This window comes from Papio anubis, chromosome 4 (assembly GCF_008728515.1).
Source record: "Papio anubis isolate 15944 chromosome 4, Panubis1.0, whole genome shotgun sequence".
Lineage (NCBI taxonomy): Eukaryota > Metazoa > Chordata > Mammalia > Primates > Cercopithecidae > Papio > Papio anubis.
The window spans coordinates 128,889,469-128,909,946 of record NC_044979.1 but is presented as its reverse complement, the minus strand read 5'-3'; the positions used below and the strand labels follow the sequence as shown (position 1 = coordinate 128,909,946).

The 20,478-nt window shown below is 45.7% G+C and overlaps 1 protein-coding gene and 3 pseudogenes across 1 annotated transcript in view; 2 read left to right on the top strand and 2 right to left on the bottom strand.

The window, feature by feature from the left end:
* The window catches only part of LOC101002198 (rab5 GDP/GTP exchange factor), a 29,563-nt gene extending 9,813 nt beyond the window's left edge, over positions 1-19,750 (top strand). Inside the window, 3 exon segments of the mRNA XM_017956672.3 lie at positions 14,948-15,105; positions 15,107-15,205; positions 18,989-19,750. Coding sequence (XP_017812161.3) covers positions 14,948-15,105; positions 15,107-15,205; positions 18,989-19,366 — 635 coding nt within the window. The 3' untranslated portion in view covers positions 19,367-19,750.
* On the top strand, positions 1,015-3,235 carry LOC103882777 (annotated as a pseudogene).
* On the bottom strand, positions 2,085-2,195 carry LOC116274818 (annotated as a pseudogene).
* On the bottom strand, positions 12,854-13,934 carry LOC103882778 (annotated as a pseudogene).
* Positions 19,751-20,478: the final 728 nt, after the last annotated feature.

Sequence of the window (20,478 nt, the reverse complement as noted above, 5' to 3'; positions counted from 1 at the left end):
CCTTCAAATAGTAGTATGCCACTTTACAGAAAAAAGAAAAATTAAAACAATAGTATTATACCACTTTACACATAAGAATCTTAAACAGGATTCTTACATTTCTTCCTCCCGTCCTTTGTGCTGTGATTCTACATGTTACTTGGTGGTTCTTTCTCTCATCTTGGGTAGTTTCCTCATATGCATGGGCAGCCACACTCAAGGGAACCCTCTGCAGATACTTGGAGCTTTTTCTTTGTAGCCCTCTGCCCTTCGTAGCATTTGCATGATATTTTGCCATGCAGATTCTGGTCACATTGGCCTCCCTGAACTCCAAATGCTGTCTCCTCAGTTCACCAAGTCAGCTAGGTTCTGTTTGAGTGGTCTCTCCCTGTGCCATGACTTAAAAACTCTCCCAGCAGTGAGCTGGGACACTCTAGGACAGACTATGTTTGTTTCCCTTCTTTCAGGAGTTAATCTGCTGTTTGCCTGTCATCTAGTGTCTGAAAACCTTCGTTCATATATTTGTCTGACCTTTCAATTTGTTAAGATGGTAGGGTAAACCTGATGCCATTAGAATATTCCATCATGACTAGAAGCAGAATTATCAGACAGAGAAGGATTCACTTCCAAACACTAAAGAATTTTTTTCTAATCATACTGATGTCAGCATAATCTTTGGTTTTCCATTGAGATAAAAAATATTTTAAAACAGATGTTGCCTTTTTTGTTTTGAATTAGATTGTACCTGTTTTATTTATGTGGCTCACGCCTGTAATCCCAGCACTTTGGGAGGCTGAGGCAGGGGGATCGCCTGAGGTCATGAGTTCGAGACCAGCCTGGCCAACATAGTGAAAACCTGTCTCTACTAAAAATACAAAAAATTAGGTGGGCGTGGTGGCGGGCGCCTATAATCCCAGCTACTAGAGAGGCTGAGGCAGGAGAATCACTTGAACCTGGGAGGTGAAGGTTGCAGTTAGCCAAGATTGCGCCATTGCACTCCAGCCTGAGCAACAGGAGCAAAACACTCTGTCTCCAAAAAAAAAAAAAAAAAAAAAAATCTGATACTGATTATATTATATGGACCTAAAGCTTTGTACTTGAATGAGGACAAAAAATACACAATTTAAGACATGGCTATATCTTCATTCCTGTGATCTTTCCTGGAATAAGTAGAGATAAGTGTCCTCCTGTACCTTACAATGACTCCACTGTTCTAAACTATGTATTTATGCAAGGAGTAATTTGCCCTGCTGTATAATTACTGTTAGAAGAACAGAAGTATGTATCCAAAACAGAGCAACTTTAACCAGCAAATAGACTTTAATTATTGTGAGAACTTCAGCAGGGATAGCAACCCAGGACCCAATTTTAAAATTAGGAGCACTGAGGATGAGAAGTGAGGCAGTGGAAATAGCTCTGAGCTCTCTGAATCTATGTCATAAGGAACAAAAGTAGATATAAGATGAATTTGATAATTATATTGAAGGAATAAAAATAATTTAAAACGTGTCATAGAAGCATAGAGTGACAGGCGAGGGAAAACTTATATCATCATCCCGGGGCAGCCATGGTGGCTCCATGCGTGAGGCTGGTACCACGCAGTCTCCTGGTGTTGGCAGTGTCTCCAGACCTTCTCAGTTCTGCACACAACTACAAAACAAAAGAACAGTTGCCAGCACTTGGAAGAGGACGTGGATCCAAACCAAATGGGGGACAGATACTCCCTCTACAGACAAGATACTCATGGAAGAAGTCAAGTTGGAAGAGCAACTGAAGGAGGCTGTGGAAGAAGATAAGCAAGCATTGGCAGATACTGAGGGCTTGCAGCAGAGCAGCCAAAAATTAGTGGAGGAGGCAAATACGTACAGCATTCAGGGCTTCTGCAAGGACTCGTTAGAGGTGGCAGATGTTTTGGAGAAGGCAACACTGTGTGTTCCAGAAGAAGAAATTAAAGACAATAACCCTCACCTGAAGAACCTCTGTGAGACTCTCACAATGAGTGAAGTCCAGATTCAGGAAGTGTTCAGCAAGCACTGCCAAGCCGAACCCTGTCAGTGCCAAGTTCCACCCTTATGAGCATGCAGTCTTTTTTTCATCTTTGTTCACATCCGACAGGCAATGTGCCGGTGTTGTAACAAGGTTTGAAGGAGCCATATCTCACACATGAAAACCCAGCGTGAAAACCCAACCGTCACACTTACGAATCACAGGAAGATCTAGCATGAGGTCTTGTTCCACATGCTGGTTTAGGGGAAAGAGCTGAGCCCAGTGGTTCTGGTTACTAAAGTGAGGTTCAAGCTGCATGGGCAGCTCCTGAGACCCGCCCTTGTTGGTGTGGTGAAGAAGGCTTAGCTGCCTCTTACGAGACTTTTTTTTTCTTTAAATCTCTTTCCATAATTCATGAAAAGCTGGTTCACCTTTTCTCATCTATGAATACTTTTGACTTTCCTCAAGGTTGGAAACCTGAAGTAACCAGTGGGTAAACAGCCCAGTAAGCTGATCTCACAGTTACATTAATGAACTCGTATTCAGGAGTGTTCTCTGATTTTTTAGTACCACATGTTTAATCATTCCACTTAGTAAAAAAAGGCCAATAGGAGACTACAGGCTATCTGGATTTTCATTAATCACACTGTATCTGCTCTGACTCTAGTGACATCAAAGTATTTTAAATGAACAAAATGTCTTTGGGAATTCTACTTTTTGGCAATCTGGACACTCCCGTCTGCACTGTGTCTCTCTTGTGCAGCTTGTAGCATGGGAGTTACTGGATTTCTTAGCCCACTACACATTTCATTCAATAAAGGGGAAAGCAAGGGTTGAAACATTTCTTATGCTAAAAATGATTTTATGATGACCTTTATGAAGAACATGAGTTCGTTAGACACTGTCTAGCTGCTAAAAATGACAGATTTCTGGTTTTTGGTTGGTTGGTTTTTGGAGATGCAAAATGAGCATATGTACCTTAATGGTTCCCACCACCTTTATTTTGCCAGTAATTGAATTTGAGAAAATCAGTTAGTTTTGCCCTGTTTTCTTCATCTAAATGTGGAAATGTTTAACTCTGTGTTCTACTAGTTACTAATGACCTCAAGATATATTCCCTGGTGAGATGGACTTTCTCAGAATGTGAGGACTGCATGCTTGGCACTCTTTAAATGTTAGTGTTTCATTTTTCAAGAGGATTAAAGCCCTCATATGTTTATTTTCCTTTAAAAAACTACTTCAGGCAGCACAAATTGGTTAAAAAAAAAAAGGACATCAAAACTAAAACCTAAATAGATTAAACAATTAACAGCAGTACAGACAAAACTTAATGAACCCAGAAAATAGATTGTGGCGATTCATATCATAATGACGGGAGTTCCAGATGAAATACACAGAAAACATAGTTAAGGAAGATAGTCAGAGGTTTTCAAAGTGAAAACAAAGATCTCAGTCAGACGGTTAAGAAAGTGTACAAAGTGCCTCTTGGCATAATAGTCAAAGACACAATGTTTTAATTTTTAATTACTTAAAACTTTGTCAATGTTTTAATCACAAAGTAAAACATTTATTTTAGAAAAATAAAAGGACAGCTTTACTCAGATGTTACAGAAAAGATGATCCCTTACAGGGATTAGAGAGTACTTGAGGAAAAGGGTTTACTTACTTTCACTGTTCTGTTATCTTTTTTTTCTTGGAAAACTATGACAAACCTTTTGGAGTTTTGTAGAGCCTAAAAGACCTTACCAAAACAAACTTGCTCTCACTTTGCCCCTTTGGCAAACGCTGAGTGGGGCCTGAGAGTTACCTTATTTGCAGGCTAACAAATTAACCTTAACCTGCCATGGTTTCACAGATACTGGCCAAAGACACGAGTCTCCTGGGTCAGAGACAAAGGCCAGTTTCTTACAGCAGCAGCAGTAGCCAGAGCATTTGCATTTGTGCTTATCCCCTGAGTATCTGTTGCTATGGGATAATGCAGAGAAGACCAGGGAAAGCCTGTGCATGCAGTGAGTTGTATTAGAGGAGAGGAACCTTGGACTTAGGGATCCTTATTAGACAGTAAGTGGTCTAGCCTTTTCTCTTGAAGGAGGCACTGTCTCTGTCTCTGAAAGCTGTTATACAGATATCCTTGAAAAGATGTTGCAAAACAAAGGCAGTCATTGCCTCTGTTCACAGATAGGTAGAAAGAGATCTATGGAGAATTGTCTTCAGCATCTTATAAAGGGAGGAATGGTAATAAATAGCCACATTCATTCAGTCAACCCATACTGAGCACTAACCATGTTCTTGGTCCTGTTCTAGGCGTGAGGATATGGTGGTGAACGGTGCCCTCGTGGAGCTAACATTTTAGTGGGGGAAATGGACAATAAGCAGATCTGTAACATAGTGTAAGTCCTACAAGAATGGAAAGCGGGACGAGAGACAGTGGCAGGGGAGTTCTTTTACATTATGAAATAAATACTGGAGCATAAACTGTGGTAGAAATGGAAAAGGAGTTTTCTGTATTGTACTGTAAAATTATAGGGGTTGTACGGAGCTGGGGGAGGAGAACGTGATCCCTTGACACCAGTAAGACAGGCCACTCGGGTCTCTAAAAGGAACTCAGAGAGTTTCTAGTTGGAAGCGAGCACTACAGGTTGAGTATCCCTTATCCGAAAGCCTTGGGACCAGAAGTGTTTCAGATTTTTGTGGTTTTCCCAGATTTTGGAATATTTACACATATATAAGATAACTTGGGACTGGGACCCAAGTCCAAACACAGAATTCATTTGTTGTATATATAACTTACATACATAGCCTGAAGGTAATATTATACCACATTTTAAGCAGTTTTGTGCATGTAACAGTTTTGGCTACAGCCCATCACATGAGGCCAGGTGTGGAATTTCCCACTTGTGGTGTCATGTCGCCACTGAAAAATTTGGGATTTTAGAGCATTTCGGAGTTTTGATTTTTGGGTTAGGAATGCTCAAACCTGTAATAATAATCACAACAATGAATATGGTTTGTTCTAAGTTAAGTGCTAAAATTTGGTGCAAATGAAAGGTGTAAAACCATGTGTAAACTACCTAAGAAGATTAAATGAATGGATAAGCTTTTGCAGAAAATACATGAACTAAAAGGACAGATTTGGGCATGCAGTGTGTACCTGTAGTCCCCACTACCCAGGAGGAGGCTGAGGCAGGAGGATTGCTTGAGCCCAGTAATGTGAGGCTGCAGTGAGCTATAATTAAGTCTGTGAATAGCTACTATACTCCATCCTGGGCAATGTAGTGAAATGCCATTTCTAAAGAAAAATAAATAAAACAATAACAAGTTAAATTATAGCACCATAAAAGAAAATTCAAATATCAGTTAAAATGTTATCTCCTGTATTAAAGTTAGACTTGAGGTCTTAATAGTAAAAAAAAACCAAAAGCTCATTTTTTGCTGGCCGTGATGGCTCACACCTGTCATCCCAGCACTTTGGGAGGCTGAGGTGGGCAGATCACCTGAGGTCAGGAGTTAAAGACCAGCCTGGCCAACATGGTGAAACCCCGTCTTTACTAAAAACACAGAAATTAGCCAGGCGTGGCGACAGGCACCTGTACTCCCAGCTACTCAGGAGGCCGAGGCAGGAGAATTGCTTGAACCCAGGAAGTGGTGATTGCAGTAGCTAAGATCACATCATTGCACTCTAGCCTGGGCAAGAAGAGTGAAACTCTGTCTCCAAAAAAAAAAAAAAAAAGAAAAAGAAAAATCCTCACACTCCGTAATAGTAGTCCTTTTGTTATATAGACCCATTCTGCTTATTGAAAGGATTTGAGGTTTACAAAATGAATTTAAAATAAGATTGAGAGAACAGGATCATAATTTGATGGTACTTGGAGTTCATAAACATGTTCTTAATGTAGCTACTACTGTGATTAACTACATAGAAGTCAAGGCATAGGCTGGGCGTGGTGACTCATGCCTATAATCACAGCACTTTGGGAGGCCAAGGCGAGAGGATCACTTGAGGCTGGGAATTTGAGACCAGACTGTTCAACATGGCAAAATCCCGTCTCCACTAAGAATACAAAAATTAGCCGATGCGATGGTATTCACTTGTAATCCCAGCTACAAGGGAGGCTGAAGCACTTGAACCTGAGAAGCAGAAGTTGCAGTGAGCCAAGATGGCACCACTGCACTCCAGCCTAGGTAACACATCAAGACTCTTGTCTAAAAATATAAAAAAAGCCCAAGCTTAAAACTAAAACTAGTTCTCTGAAAAAATATCGCCAGCAGATCTAAAGTGTAGTCCATGGATATATTTGTCTGGTGATCTAGTTTAGTACAGAAATGAAACTTAGAGAATGTATAATGTAAATGTATTTCATCAATTCATAGGTGAGGGCTAGATGGAAGTCTCCTTGGAGAACTGGAAATAGAGGTGTGGGGTGGTGGTAATAAAAACCCACGCATTTGACCTACGGAGCATGCTCAGATCGAGGCCCATCCTGCTTTCAGTCAACTGTGGGGGTAGGGTGGGTAGCATCAGGACTTTTCTCATAGAGTAGTTCTGGATCTACTTGGGTTCACACCGCAGAGCAGGAAGGTAACAACTTTTCTTGCGAGCATCGCTAGAAAGATCTGGTCACCATCGTCTCACCACAGGCGTTAGTATAAAATAAGCACACTTACTGCTGCTACCACCGTACCGATCTAGAGAAGGAGACAGCTCCAGTAAGAAAAAGTGAGACTTACAGTGTGCCCCACGGTACTTTGTCCTTCTTGTTTGTAATTGTAGAATATTAATAATGATTGCATTCAGTCTTCCCATGTAAATTGAAAGCCGTCTGAGCATTTTCTTGTCCTTTTTGTATAATTGGTACAGTGGCTTGAGTTCTACTCATCATGTAATGAGTGCTTTTAGAATGAATGCAAATGTAATTTTTGGGAAATCCATGAAAAAATAATCTTAGGAAAATCCAAGGGAAAACAGAACAGTAATAAAAGTACAAATACAGCAACATGGCAAGATAAGTCTAAAAAATTTACTTACAGTGTACATACTAGTGATAAGAAAATTAAACAGCCTAGCATATTTTTTTAAATAATAATTTTTAAAGACAGCAATAATGTTAAATATTGAGAATTTAATGTAGCAAATTAGAAGTTCATCTAAAGAATTAAAAGACAGTTTGATGGTGGCGGGGCATGGTGCCTCACACCTGTGATCCTGGCTCTTTGGGAGGCTGAGGTGGGCGGATCACTTGGGGTCAGGAGTTCGAGACCAGCCTGGCCAATGTGGTGAAACCCTGTGTCTACTAAAAATATAAAAATTAGCCAGGCATGGTGGAGGACACCTGTAGTCCCGGCTACTCAGGAGGCTGAGGCAGGAGAATCGCTTGAACTCGGGAGGCAGAGGTTTCAGTAAGCTGAGATCATGCCACTGCACTCCAGCTGGGGTGACAGCGAGACTCCATCTCAAAAAAAAAAAGAAAGAAAAAGAAAAATACTTTGTAGGTCAGTATAAATACTTAAAATATCATTTAAATTACAAAATGTGACATTATTTATTCTAGAAAAACAATGAAACAAATATATGGTTTTTTTTTGGTGAGCGGTAAAAAGCAAGAATTTGTGAAGTGGGGAGGCTTCTAAATCCAGCAGACTTTTAAATATATTCTAAAATGAAAGTCATCACACCTAGATGAGATTTGGGTAAAAAATGAAAATACAGAACAGTGAAATAAACCAGAGATTTCAGAAATAGATTTAATTTATGAGGAGCAATTTATATGACAACTGGGAGGAGGAGGGAGAACAAGATCGCACTTTACTAACTGCTGCTGCTGACAGATTCCTGTATAGAGTTTATTTTAGTTATGTGTTTCGTACCATGCACCTTACATTCCAGCCAAATCAAAGAGCTAAACATGAAAAAATTGAGAAGAAAGTAGATTAGGATATAGGCTGGGTGTGGTGGCTCATGCCTTTAATCCCAGAGCTTTGGGAGGCCGAGACAGCTGGATTACTGGAGGCCAGGAGTTCAAGACCAGCCTGGCCAGCATGGTGAAATCCTGTCTCTAAAAATACAAAAATTAGCCAGGCGTGGTGGCAAGTCCTAGCTGCTCAGAAGGTTGAGGCAGGAGAATCACTTGATCCAGGAGGCAGAGGTTGCAGTGAGCCGAGATCCCACCATTGCACTCCAGCCTGGGCGACAGAACGAGACTAGCTCAAAAAACAAAAACACAAAAATTAGCTGGGCGTGGTGGTTCACGCCTGTAATCCCAGCTAGCTGGGAGGCTGAGGCAGGATAATTGCTTGAACCTGGGAGGCAGAGGTTGCAGTGAGCTCACTCCTCTCACTGCGCTCCAGCCTGTGTGAGAGAGCCAGACTCTGGAGGGGGGGAGGTAGATTAGAACATGTATTTCAGCTGTGGAGAGGAGCTAAAATTGAACTTCCAAAAAATTGTTTTGCCCTGGTGCAGTGGCTAACACCTGTAATTCTAGCACTTTGGGAAGTGAAGGCAGAAGGATCACTTGAGCCCAGGAGTTTGACACCGGCCTGGGCAACATAGTGAGACCTTGTCTCTGTATATTTTTTAAAAATAAAGAGAGAAAATTAAAAACTTAAAAAAAAATTGGTTTTTGTTTTTGTTCTGTTTTGTTTTGTTTTTTTGAGATGAAGTCTTACTCTGTTGCCCAGGCTGGATTGCAATGGTGCCATCTTGGCTCACTGTAACCTCTGCCTCCCGGGTTCAAGAAATTATCCTGCCTCAGCCTCCCAAGTAGCCAGGACTACAGGTGCCCACCACCACACCCGGCTACTTTTTGTACTTTTATTAGAGATGGGGTTTCACCCCGTTGGCCAGGCTGGTCTCAAAGCTCCTGACCTCAGGTGATCCACCCGCCTCAGCCTCCCAAAGTGCTGGGGTTACAGGTGTGAGCCACCACGCCTGGCCAAAAGAATTGTTTTTAATGACCAGGTAAAAGGCTTAATTGTATTAACTTTTTAAAAGTCTGTGCAATAAAAAACAAAACTCAGATAAAGTGGAAGGCAACAGTGGGAAGTCATGAATATAAATGAGCTTAATATAGTGAAATATGTAAACTTCACTAAAGGTAGTACCTACGCTTTGGTTTTTTTTTTTTTTTTTTGAGATGGCGTCTCACTCTGTCGTGCAGGCTGGAGTGCATTGGTGCAGTCTCGGCTCACTGCAACCTCTGCCTCCCAGGTTCAAGCGATTCTCCTGCCTCAGCCTCCCGAGTAGCTGGGACTACAGGCGCGTGCCACCATGCCCGGCTAATTTTTTGTATTTTGTTGTAGAGACAAGATTTCTCCGTATTAGCCAGGATGGTCTCAATCTCCTGACCTTGTGATCCGCCTGCCTCGGCCTCCCAAAGTGCTGGAATTCTAGGCGTGAGCCACCGCGCCCGCCCGGTGTACTTAGGCCTTTATAGACGAGGGATCAATTTTAATTCAACAAATGGCATGGATATGGGTAAGTAGTCGACAGTAACGAGGGCTGCAGTCACGGTGATCACAAAGTGCCGTGAGTGCTTTTGGCCTTTTTCACTGAGGGAACGAGGTGACTGCCCGCGACCCCGAGAGTCCTGCCATCCTTTTAGACTTAAGCCAGACCGTCAGACTGCTGCAGGCTTCCACAGGATGTATTGGCCCTTGGCGTGTGATGTCAATGGCCTATGTAGATGAGGTCTGTGACAGCCGGTCCCAGGGGTTTGTTCTCGGCCTTATTCATGCTCTTCTACTGTGACATCCTTGTGAGAACCCTTGGGAGAAATTTTTGATTTTGGTGTCAGAATTTCACCTGAAGAATTCGTTTGCTTTCGTCTTTTGAACCCTGAATTATGTAACTGTTTTCATCTTAGTGATGATTGCTAAGAAGTTTAGTTAGAGGCAGATGTATGGGCTGACTCTTGACTAATTTAGACATCTTCCAGGAAAACATTTCTGTCTTGTCATCTGTGGCTCTGCTTTTGGGGTCTCTCCATGTTTCTTTTGTTTGTTTGTTTTTGTTTACTTACTGTTTAAATTTTTTTTTTTTTTTTGAGATGAAGTCTCGCTCTTGTCCCCCAGGCTGGAGTGCAATGGCGCGAGCTCGGCTCACTGCAACCTCCACCTACCGGGTTCAAGCGATTCTGCTGCCTCAGTCTCCTGAGTGCTGGGATTACAGGTGCATGCCACCACGCCTGGCTATTTTTTGTATTTTTAGTAGAGACAGAGTTTTACCATGTTGGCCAGGCTTGCCTATGAACTCCTGACTTCAGGTGAACCGCCTGCCTCGGCTCCCCAAAGTGCTGGGATTACAGGGTGAGCTGCTGCACCTGGCCTATTGTTTAAAATTTTAAAAAATTGTTTAATACCTATCTGTATTTACTATATTTTCTATAGTAATAGATGTTACTATAGAAAATATAGTAAATTTTGTGCTGTTGTGCTGAATTGCATTTATCTTTTAAATAGACTTTAAATGTTCTTTGGCAGAAAGTGAGGAATAAATACATATATTACACCTATAAAATCAGTAAAACCAAATGAAAATCATCAAGCCCAATGTTGTCAGGGCCATAGGGAAATAAGCACATACACGTGGTTAATGACAGTGTGCACTGAGTTTCTGAGGAGTGTGAGTAGCAATAGATGCTTAGAGTTATAACGTTATTTATTCTTATTAAGCGGTTAATGCCACTTTTGGAAATGTATCACAGAGAAGTAACCCAAAAGAAGATAGCTACGATGCACAACAATGAAAGAGGGGAAGCAACTCAAATACACAGTGGTAGAGAAGAGTCGAATAAGTCAGTTAATATAATGGAATGTTATAAAGCCACCAAAAATGAGTCAGTGGGTTAGATAAATAGAAATGTCCATAAAATATGTAAATTATCAAAACATGTATTAAATCTATTTAAGACTATGTAGATATAGCAAAAAGAATGAGATGGTCATGGTGAGACTGCTAGGTGAGAAGGGGTCCCTGGAAAAACTCCAACCGGCCTGTGCACTGGGGTGGAGCTTTGGGAAGTTGCGCAGCCTTTTGTAGCAGCGGGGAGCCTGGCCCCTCTTCTTTCTGTGTAGAACCTGGGATTCTAGCTGCTGGCGGAAAGCACTCTAGCAGGGACTTCGACCTTGTGAGAGTCCCCGTTTCCCCCTTTTCCTCCTTTTCACCCAGTAAAACCCTGTCTTACCATTCAAACCATCTGCGAGCCTGGGGCAGACACCGTTCTGTCTCCTGCTTCCAGTCCTGTAAAGATGCTAGGATCTTCCAGGGCATGACAGGCACCCTCAAAGGCAGATGTGGGGAGGCCCTAATGGTCTGACTGCAGCCTGCTGATGGGGGTGGGGTGGTGGTGACTTCTCCTAGGCTGCCGCTGGTCCACCCACTGCGCTGCAGTCCACCTGGTGCTGGGGCTGTGGGGCACAGGCCTTCAGGACCTACTCCCTTACCCTCCCAGGAGGTCCAGGCCTGGAGTCCTATGTCCCCTGGAAAGCTCACTCCCATCCTCAGGGTAGGAGGGCAGTTGCACGCTGGGCTGGTTTTGGCCTGTCCTGGGACACCCCTGCAGGCCAGGTGCAGCAGGGGATGTGGCTCTGAGGGGTTGCTGTGGGCGGGTTAACGTGGAGCTGGGTTCTGGAAGGGAGTTGCCATGCTGCCTGCCAGAACACCTCCTCTGAGACAGGGGTGCCTTGTGGGACAGTGCACCAAAGTGCCCTGGGCACGAGGGGTCCCTGCACCCCACCCCACACACACTGACCCTGCATTGGGGGGCCCTGGGCTGCAGAACCTATCCATGATGTTGCCATGCACCTGGCTGTGGTGGCACTGGGACCTTCCAGGATGGGCTGAGCAGGGCTTCCCACCAGTGCGTACCCCAGCACCAACAGGAGTGGGCCTAGGCAGGGGGGCAGGGAGTGACGCCCAAGGGGACTTACCCCAGCCTCCTCTTATACCCTGGGGGTTCTTGTTTTTCTTGGCTGAGGGAAGTGGCCTCTCCCTGCTGAAACCTAGGGCCAGGCTGGGTGTGGGAGGAAATGGGGCGAGGGGGGTGAGCAGGACCCCAGACCTTGGGAATCCTGAGTTGGCACAGGCTCTGCCTAGGACGTGCCTGGGGGCCCAGGCTGAACCCCCTCCTGAGGAGCCAGGCTCACAGGTTGTTCTGTGAGACTCAACGGGGGGCAGCCTCCTGGCCAGGATGAGGAAGGCTATCACCCCGGGGTCTGCGGGAGGCATATGCAGGCTAAGCTGTCGCCTGCCTGGCTCCCCGATCCGCTGCAGCCAGTCCCTCAGCCTTGGCCGGGACCCGAAGTCTGACCGCCATCCCTGGGGCTCCGCTGCCAGGCGGGCACCCCCCGCTTAGAGGCCATCCCCACCCCCTCCATCTGCCCCTGTCTTAGCGACAGCCACCTTGTCCTGGTGCCCTGGTTGAGGGAAGGAAGCTGCCCTTGCACCCCTGGTCTTGGGTGCAGCCTCAGCGCCGCATCGGAGCCGCCCAGCCCCCCTCTGCTGGCCGTTGTCGGAAGTGCAGCCTGGCGTGAGCCTTGCCTTTCCTGGAGATGGGACCCAGGACAGCACCGCTGGAAACGGGGAGGCGGTAACTCGTGGAGGAGTCCCCCACTGTCCCCTGACAGCGGCAGTAGTAACTGCGGACCATGCGGACTCAAGAGAGCCCCAGTGTATGTCAGCACCAGGAGCCAAAACCGAGTCGAGGGCTCGGTGCGGAGACCAGCCGGGGGCAAGCCTGGGGAGCCTGGATGGCAAGTGGGGCAGGAAGGCGCCCGCACTCCGGGACTGCCTGGGCCTGCAGGGGCTCTCCAGTCAGAGCCAGGGTGCGATGGGGCGCCCGCCCTGAAGGCTGAGTGCCAGGTCTGCCCTGGGGGTCTGCTCAGCCCACACAGGCTAGATGAAGGTGGAGTCCAGAGGTCCCCCCACATCCTGCTGGGTGAGGGCGTGGGCCTCAAACAGCTGCTTAAGCCGACTTCTCCTGCTCCAACTGCATGATGTGCCCATTCTCCTCGGTCACCTCCCGGGTGAGGCGTCGGTTCTGCTCCTTCAGCATAAGGATAGTCTGCTGCTGTCAGCCCGGGGACGAGGTGGATGTCAGGGCAGGGCGGAGGGGCCCGGAGGAGAACGTAGGCAGGGCCCAGCTGGCACAGGCCGCAGCCAGCAGCTCTCCCAGGCACTGAGCCACCTCCTGTACCTTGGGCAGTAGCCGCCCCAGTGGGCCGGGGCTCCCTGCAGCCCCAAAGTCGGCGCTGTCTGTGCTCTGACCCAGGTAGCACTGGCGCTCCTGCACTCGTAGCTGCTGCTGGTACCAGTCGCGTCTCTGCCATCATCTCCAAACCCTGCAGCAGCACCTCCTTCTCCTGCTGCAGCTCCTTCATCTGCTTCAGCAGGCCACAGTCCATGCCGGTGGTGATGGTGTGCCTCTGACTTCCTCTCGGGCACTGAGTCCGCCTCCAGGGCCCTGCAGGCCGATGCACCTGTGTCGGCGCTCGCGCTCTGGGACCGCTCAGGCTGCGTGGGGCAGGACGGCGCCTCTGCTGGGGCACACAGCTGCTCCGGGCTGTGGGCCGCGCCGCCTGGACCTGGGCAGGGGCTTCTCCAGGACCATCCGTGGCTCGTTGTCCAGCGCAAACCCCAGGCCGGGCCGGGGCGCACGTGGGGTCCCGGGGGCCGCAGTTGGCGCTCAGCAGCGAGGTGCGCAGGCCGGCCACAAAGCGCTCGAAGGTTAGGTAGCCGCCGGCCGAGGCCACCTGGCGCAGGCCCTCCAGCATCCCGCGGGCCAGGTCCTGCGCGTTGGCGCCCTGCCAGCGGGACTGGATCTCGCGCAGGTGCACGCAAGCCGTGCCGCCGGTGGTCCAGGATGTCCAACAGGGTGCGCAGGCTCTGCAGGAAGGCGAGCGGCAGCCCCTCGGTGCTGGGCGCCAGCGCCGGGGGTAGGCACGCAGGCCCGCTCAGCCGCGTCGGCCCAGGCCATGGGCGCCCGGGCTCTGTCCCCGCGCCCGTCCCCGCGCGGCCCCACAGCGGGGCCGGCCCAGCACGCTCAGCCAGCGGCGACAATAGGTTTTTTGTTTTTGTTTTTTTTTTTTTGGGATACATGATTTTACTCTTTCCCAGGCTGGAGTGCAGTGGTGTGATCGTAGCTCACTGCAGCCTCAACCTCTCGGGCTCAAGCCAGTCTCCTGCCTCAGCCAACTCAGAGTAGTTGGGACTACAGCCATGCACACCTACGCCGGCTGATTTTTGTATTCTCGCATCCAGTAGAAAGATGCTTTGTGTGGTAGCCACATTTCTAAAAAGCGGTATGCAAATTGAGATTGTTGAAAACATTCTAAAATGTAACAGAAGCACAGAAGCAATAAAAAGATTATCAGACAACTACTTCCTTCTCCATGGAGCTCAGAGGCAGCTTACATTGTGATTAGAAGTGTGGGCTTGGCCAGGCGCAGTGGCTTACGCTTGTAATCCCAGGACTTTGGGAGGCCAAGGCGGGCAGGTCACCTGGGGTGAAGAGTTCAAGACCAGCCTGGCCAACATGGTGAAACACTGTCTGTACTAAAAATACAAAAATTAGCTGGGCATGGTGGTGGGCACCTGTAATCTCAGCTACTTGAAAGGCTGAGGCAGGAGAATCGCTTGAATCTGGGAGGCGGAAGTTGCAGTGAGCAGAGATCAGGCCACTGCACTCCAGCCTGGGCAACAAAGAGTGAAACTCCATCTCAAAAAAAAAAAAGAAAAAAATATGAGTATCCATTGCATAATCTGAGGATTAGAGAAATGTGCTTATAGGGCACACTGTGTAGTATCTGGCTCTTGTTTCTGTTTTCTGTATGAGATCATATTTAGTAAGTCACGTATACACTAAGTTAACTCCTGGAAAGGGGGTTAGTGAGGATTCCTTCATAACTTTAGAGATAAAACATGATTTTCCTATTGCTTCTTTTTTGTGATTCTTTTTTCATGGGAAATACTGTCTTTTCTGCTTTGTAGATATCATTGAAATGGATTCCAAGCGTGTGCCTCGAGACAAGTTGGCCTGCGTCACCAAGTGCAGCAAGCACATCTTCAGTGCCATCAAGATCACCAAGAACGAGCCAGCGTCAGCGGATGACTTCCTCCCCACCCTCATCTACATCGTTTTGAAGGACAGACCCCCCACCCCTTCAGTCTAATATCCAGTATATCACACGCTTCTGCAATCCAAGCCGACTGATGACTGGAGAGGATGGCTACTATTTCACCAATCTGGTGAGTAAGTGAGTTCTTGGTGTTGTAGAGAAGGACTGGGAAGGTGGTGGTTTTGGGGATGTGACAGGTGACTCAGGCCTGTGACAGGTAAATGCTCCTGTTTGAGAAGGCAGCATGGCTGAGGAAGCTCACTGTGTGTCAGGGAGCACAAGGACCAGGTGATACAGACACTCTGCCTCCCAGCACTTGGTCAGAGCTTGTGTTTGTCCTACGGAAACAGATGACATGCGTTGGGCATCACTCCCCACGGTCCTGGGTAGAAGAGTCCTTCACTTGGCTGGGCCTCTTCAACCATGAAGAAGGCAAATCTTGCACTTTAATTCATTTTTATAGAGGATCTAAGATTGATTTTATTTGTTTTATTTCTCAAGTTCTAAGAATTGAATACTGAGATTTTTTTTTACAGGTCAGTTCAGAGGATGTGAAATGATTTTCAAGTATTATGTTGTTACAGTGGTTATTGATTATAGGCAAGACAGTATCTAATTATGTATCAGTTAATAAGGCTGAATACTTCCCACCTTTTTTTTTCTTTTATTTATGATTTTTTTTTTCTACAGAGTCTCACTCTGTCACCCAGGCTGGAGTGCTGTGATACAATCGTAGCTCACTGCAGCCTTGACCTCCAGGCTCAAGCAATCCTCTCACCTCAGCCTGCTGTGTAGCTGGTACCACAGGCATGCACCATCACACTGGGATAATTTTTTTTTTTTTTAGAGATGGGGTCTCACTGTGTTGCCCAGGCTGGTCTCATACTCCTGGGCTCAAGCAGTCCGCCCACCTCAGCCTCCGTAAGAGCTGGAATTGCAGGTATGAGCCACTGCTCCTGACCTGAATTCTTTCTTTTTCTTCCTAGTAAACTCTGCTTATTTGCTTTCAACTGAATATATTGTGAAGCTAATGAATTTGGATCCTTGGGGCAGCTTATGGACTTGGTTTTTTGTGTTGAAAGCCTAGGAACTAAGAGATGGGGAGGGGAAGCCAGGATGCATAGGGAGCATTTTTGATAAATTGCCAAAAAATGTCTCAAAACAGGTACATGAATCTCTAGAAATATGTCATGATTTATTTCTAGATTCTAAGTATGTATTCACATTTATACCTACTTTTGTATTTGTCACTTTTTTTCCTTTTCCTGTAAGTAGATTCCAAAAGTTGTAGAAGCCTCAGGTTCCTCCCAACCTGGACCTGCCCCCATCACTCATCACCCTCCACCATTGTGTTCAGCTATGTGTCACTCTAGTCACCAGCATCTCGGGAGGGTGATTTGCAGGTGGAGGGACTTGGGAATGCTCTTGATCAGATGCTTTCACCTTTATTCACACTGTTTTCCATCCTCCCAGGTGCATGGTGGTTTAATCCGTAGTACTAAAAAAGTTTAAGTGGCCCATGTAGAATGAGATTAGAGGTACTCATATATCTTTTTTATTTTGAGATGGAGTGTCTCTGTTGCCCAGGCTGGAATACAAAGACGTGATCTCAGCTCACTGTAACCTCCGCCTCCCGGGTTCAAGCGATTCTCATGCTTCAGCCTCCCATGTAGCTGGGATTACAGGCATGTGCCACCATGCCTGGTTGATGTTTGTATTTTTAGTAGAGACAGAGTTTCACCTTGTTAGCCAGGCTGGTCTTGAATTCCTGGCCTCAAGCAGTCCACCCACCTCCGTCTCCCACAGTGCTGGGATTACAGGCATGAGCCACCACACCTGGCCTTGTATTTCTTAATATAAATGAAACATACACTTGCTTGCGAGGGAAGAGCCTTTTGGATTCAGCTCTTTATCCAGAGTGGGTCAGACAACTTGGAAGTCCCTGAGAAGTGTGGACATGGCAGATAGTGAGAGAAGTGAAGGAGGACCAGGATGCATTCGAGCATAGCCACAGTCAACTGACAGTAGAAGTGGCTGGCTCGCACACACACAGCAGCTTCTAGGGCCCTTGGCCTGCAGCCTTAAGTACATTTGTGCCTTCCCTCTTCATCCTCTTCTTGCCTGACTCAGAGTCTGTCTCGTCCCCTACACCCACTGCTCCAATGAAACTGCTCTGGCAAAAGTAGAAAGTTTCCAGCTGACAAACCCCGCGGGCACTCGATTTAGTAACCTAAGGAAATCATAATTAGGAAGCTGTTGCCTCAGATAATCTTATCACATGTTCAAAAAAAAAATGGTAAAATCCCTTTTGTTTGGTGTGCTTTGTTGAATACTTTCTACTATTGCTCTTATCACAGCAAACATAATCTTGTATTTAGTATTTTAGCAGCAGCATTTTATCTGAAACTCTGTGGGTTAAATCCTTAAATACAGACATTCTGGGTTGGTCCTCTATCAGGTTCTGAAAATGAAAAGCCATGTATTCAAGTAATTGAGCATCTTCTACAAACAGAGTTTGTATTTCTCCTTTGAATGTCAGTTTGTCATCATGAAGCATTGGTGGCGTTACATTATCAATTATTTGAAACTAAGACAGTTCAGTGTTAGTGCAGATATTAATAGAATATTTTACATATCAACTTTATTATCACCAACAGATCTTCCTTCGCTTCTCATAGCACTCTCCATGAGTCCTTTGTTCTGCAACTTGTGTTGTTCCTTGGCTTCCACAATCCCACTACTTCCTTGTCTCTTTGTAAAGTCTGTGTCTTCTACTTCTACCTTGAATTGTGTCATTCCCTGGGACTCCATCGTCTCTGCATCTCTTCCTGCACCATCTCCTCTGTCAAAGAGCTGTCACCTGTGCGGTGATGACCCACAGCTCTGTGTCACCTGTCTTGACCTCACACTTGTATCACACCTCAAATATAATTTGTTCAGAGCTACGTCCCCTTGAGATGTTTGTTTCTTTTCCAGTATTCTTTATTTCTGTTAGTGGCCATGCCATGTCTCCATTCACCTAAGTGAGGAGTTAGAATCACCTCCTCTCTCCAGTCACAGGGGCCACAGCAGCTCCACACACACCATGAGCCAGATGGGCGTGCGCTTCCGTTCTCCTCGGATGAATCACATTTTTCTTTTTCTTTATTCCTTTTCTCTAGACGTGAGGTTTCTATCCCGACCGTTGCCCAGGCTGGTCTCAAGCAATCCTCCCACCTCGGCCTCCCAAAGTGCTGGGATTATAAGCATGACCCAACACACCCGGCTCAGATGTCTGTTGAATTGGGCATTTGCAGTGGCATTTCTGTGCTAATAATTGCTACCATGTATTCATTGCTCACTGCAGGCCTCTTGGAAGCCCGTGACATGTGTTATGTTGTTAATTCTCACAATAAATCTGAATGGTATTTCCCCCCATTTACAGGTACAGAAACCTCAGAGAGCTTAAGTAACTTTCCCAGGGTCACTCACTGTTGTTGTTAAGTGAAAGAGGTGACAGTCAACTCAGGTTCTGTTGCTTCAGAGCTGTTCTTTTAACCACTTGATGTTAAAATATTTATTTGAGGATCAGAGGTCCGTGTGCCATACCAGTGTCTTGAGGAACCACACCCACTCGGGGACTATATCCTGGGTGGGGATAGCAGGTCTGGGAAAACTCAGACAGAATGGCTTCATGGTGTACCTGGGGAGGCTGCACCCAGACATTGGCCCCAGAGCTCCTGGGAGTGTACAGGAAGCATGACCGGGGATAGGAGTAGGTAATTTTCCAGGCTGAGTTACACGGAAGTTCATGAGTTTGTTTTGTTTACTTTTGCTTCTATTTTAAATTCTCTGTGATCAAAAGATTTTTACAAATCGATTGGAGTATGCGTAGCTTTCCTAATATGACTGTATTAACGTCCTCTTCTTGTAGTGCTGTGCCATGGCTTTCATTGAGAAGTTAGACACCCAGTCTTTGAATTTAAGTCAGGAGGATTTTGATCGCTACATGTCTGGCCAGACCTCTCCCAGGAAGCAAGATGCTTGCTTAGGCATCAAGCAAATGTATAAGAACTTGGATCTCCTGTCTCAGTTGAATGAACAACAAGAAAGGATCATGAATGAAGCCAAGAAACTGGAAAAAGACCTCATAGATTGGACAGATGGAATTACAAGAGAAGTTCAAGACATTGTTGAGAAATACCCGCTGGAAATTAAGCCTCCAAATCAACCGTTAGTAGCTGTTGACTCTGAAAACATTGAAAATGATAAACTTCCTCCACCACTGCAACCTCAAGTTTGTGCAGGATGATCACAGTTTACATGGAGAGTATTTATTTGAGCCTAAATTATAGGTAGCCCTTACTACACTCAACTGATTGGGATCTAGAATGTAACTAAATTGCTTATAAATGTCAGAGCATTTTTAAAGGTACAGTATATGGGGATTGTTTTGTTTTGTTTTTCCTAGCAGGGGAAGCTTAGTTAATAATAAAATACTATTTATTTGAGTTACTGATACAGATTCATTTAAGGCTTGTGTGCAGATTTTGTCTCAATCTTTTTTCCCTCCATGATTTTCCTATGTGCTTCCTCTGGCATTCACTGTGGTTTGGAAAATAATTGCCTTTTAAAGGACAAAACGAATGCTACAAAGTGTATGTTCAAGGAAATTAAATGGTACCACTTTTCCACAGTTCGAAATAATTTTATAATTGTAAAGATAGAAATTATATTGATAAGTAAATATGTAAAATTGTAAATATGTAAAAAAAGAATGGTGTCTGCTCTGCATGACATTTTATATGTTAATTTTTTAGTTTAAAATGAGATATATTGGATGTTTGCCTTTAGCACCATTTTATTTGGTTTGTCCTACTAAAATGACTCAAGAAGTGTTTAGACAAACTCCCCTAGGTCCTCCTGACTTCAGGTGATCCTCCTGCCTCGTCCTCCCAAAGTGCTGGGATTACAGATGTGAGCCATTGTGCCTGGCCAGTTTCTGACAGTTCTGGAAGGTGGGAAGTCCAAGATCAAAGTGCTGGCAGATTTGGTGTCTGGTAAGGGAACCGTTTCTCATAGATGGTCCCTTCTCACATGTCCTCATATGACGGAACGGGCAAACAAACTTCCACAGGTCCCTTTTATAAGGGCACTAATCCCATTCATGAGGGCTCCACCCTCATGACCTAATCTTCTCCCAAACGCCCCACCAGTGTAAAAAAATTTTTATGTTAGAGATGGGGTCGGCCAGATGAGGTGGCTCATGCCCCACTTTGGGAGGCTGAGGCAGGTGGATCATGAGGTCAGGAGTTTGAGACTAGCCTGGCCAACATGGTGAAACCCCGTCTCTACTAAAAATACAAAAATTAGTTGGGCAAGGTGGCGGGCACCTGTAATCCCAGCTACTCTGCAGGCTGAGGT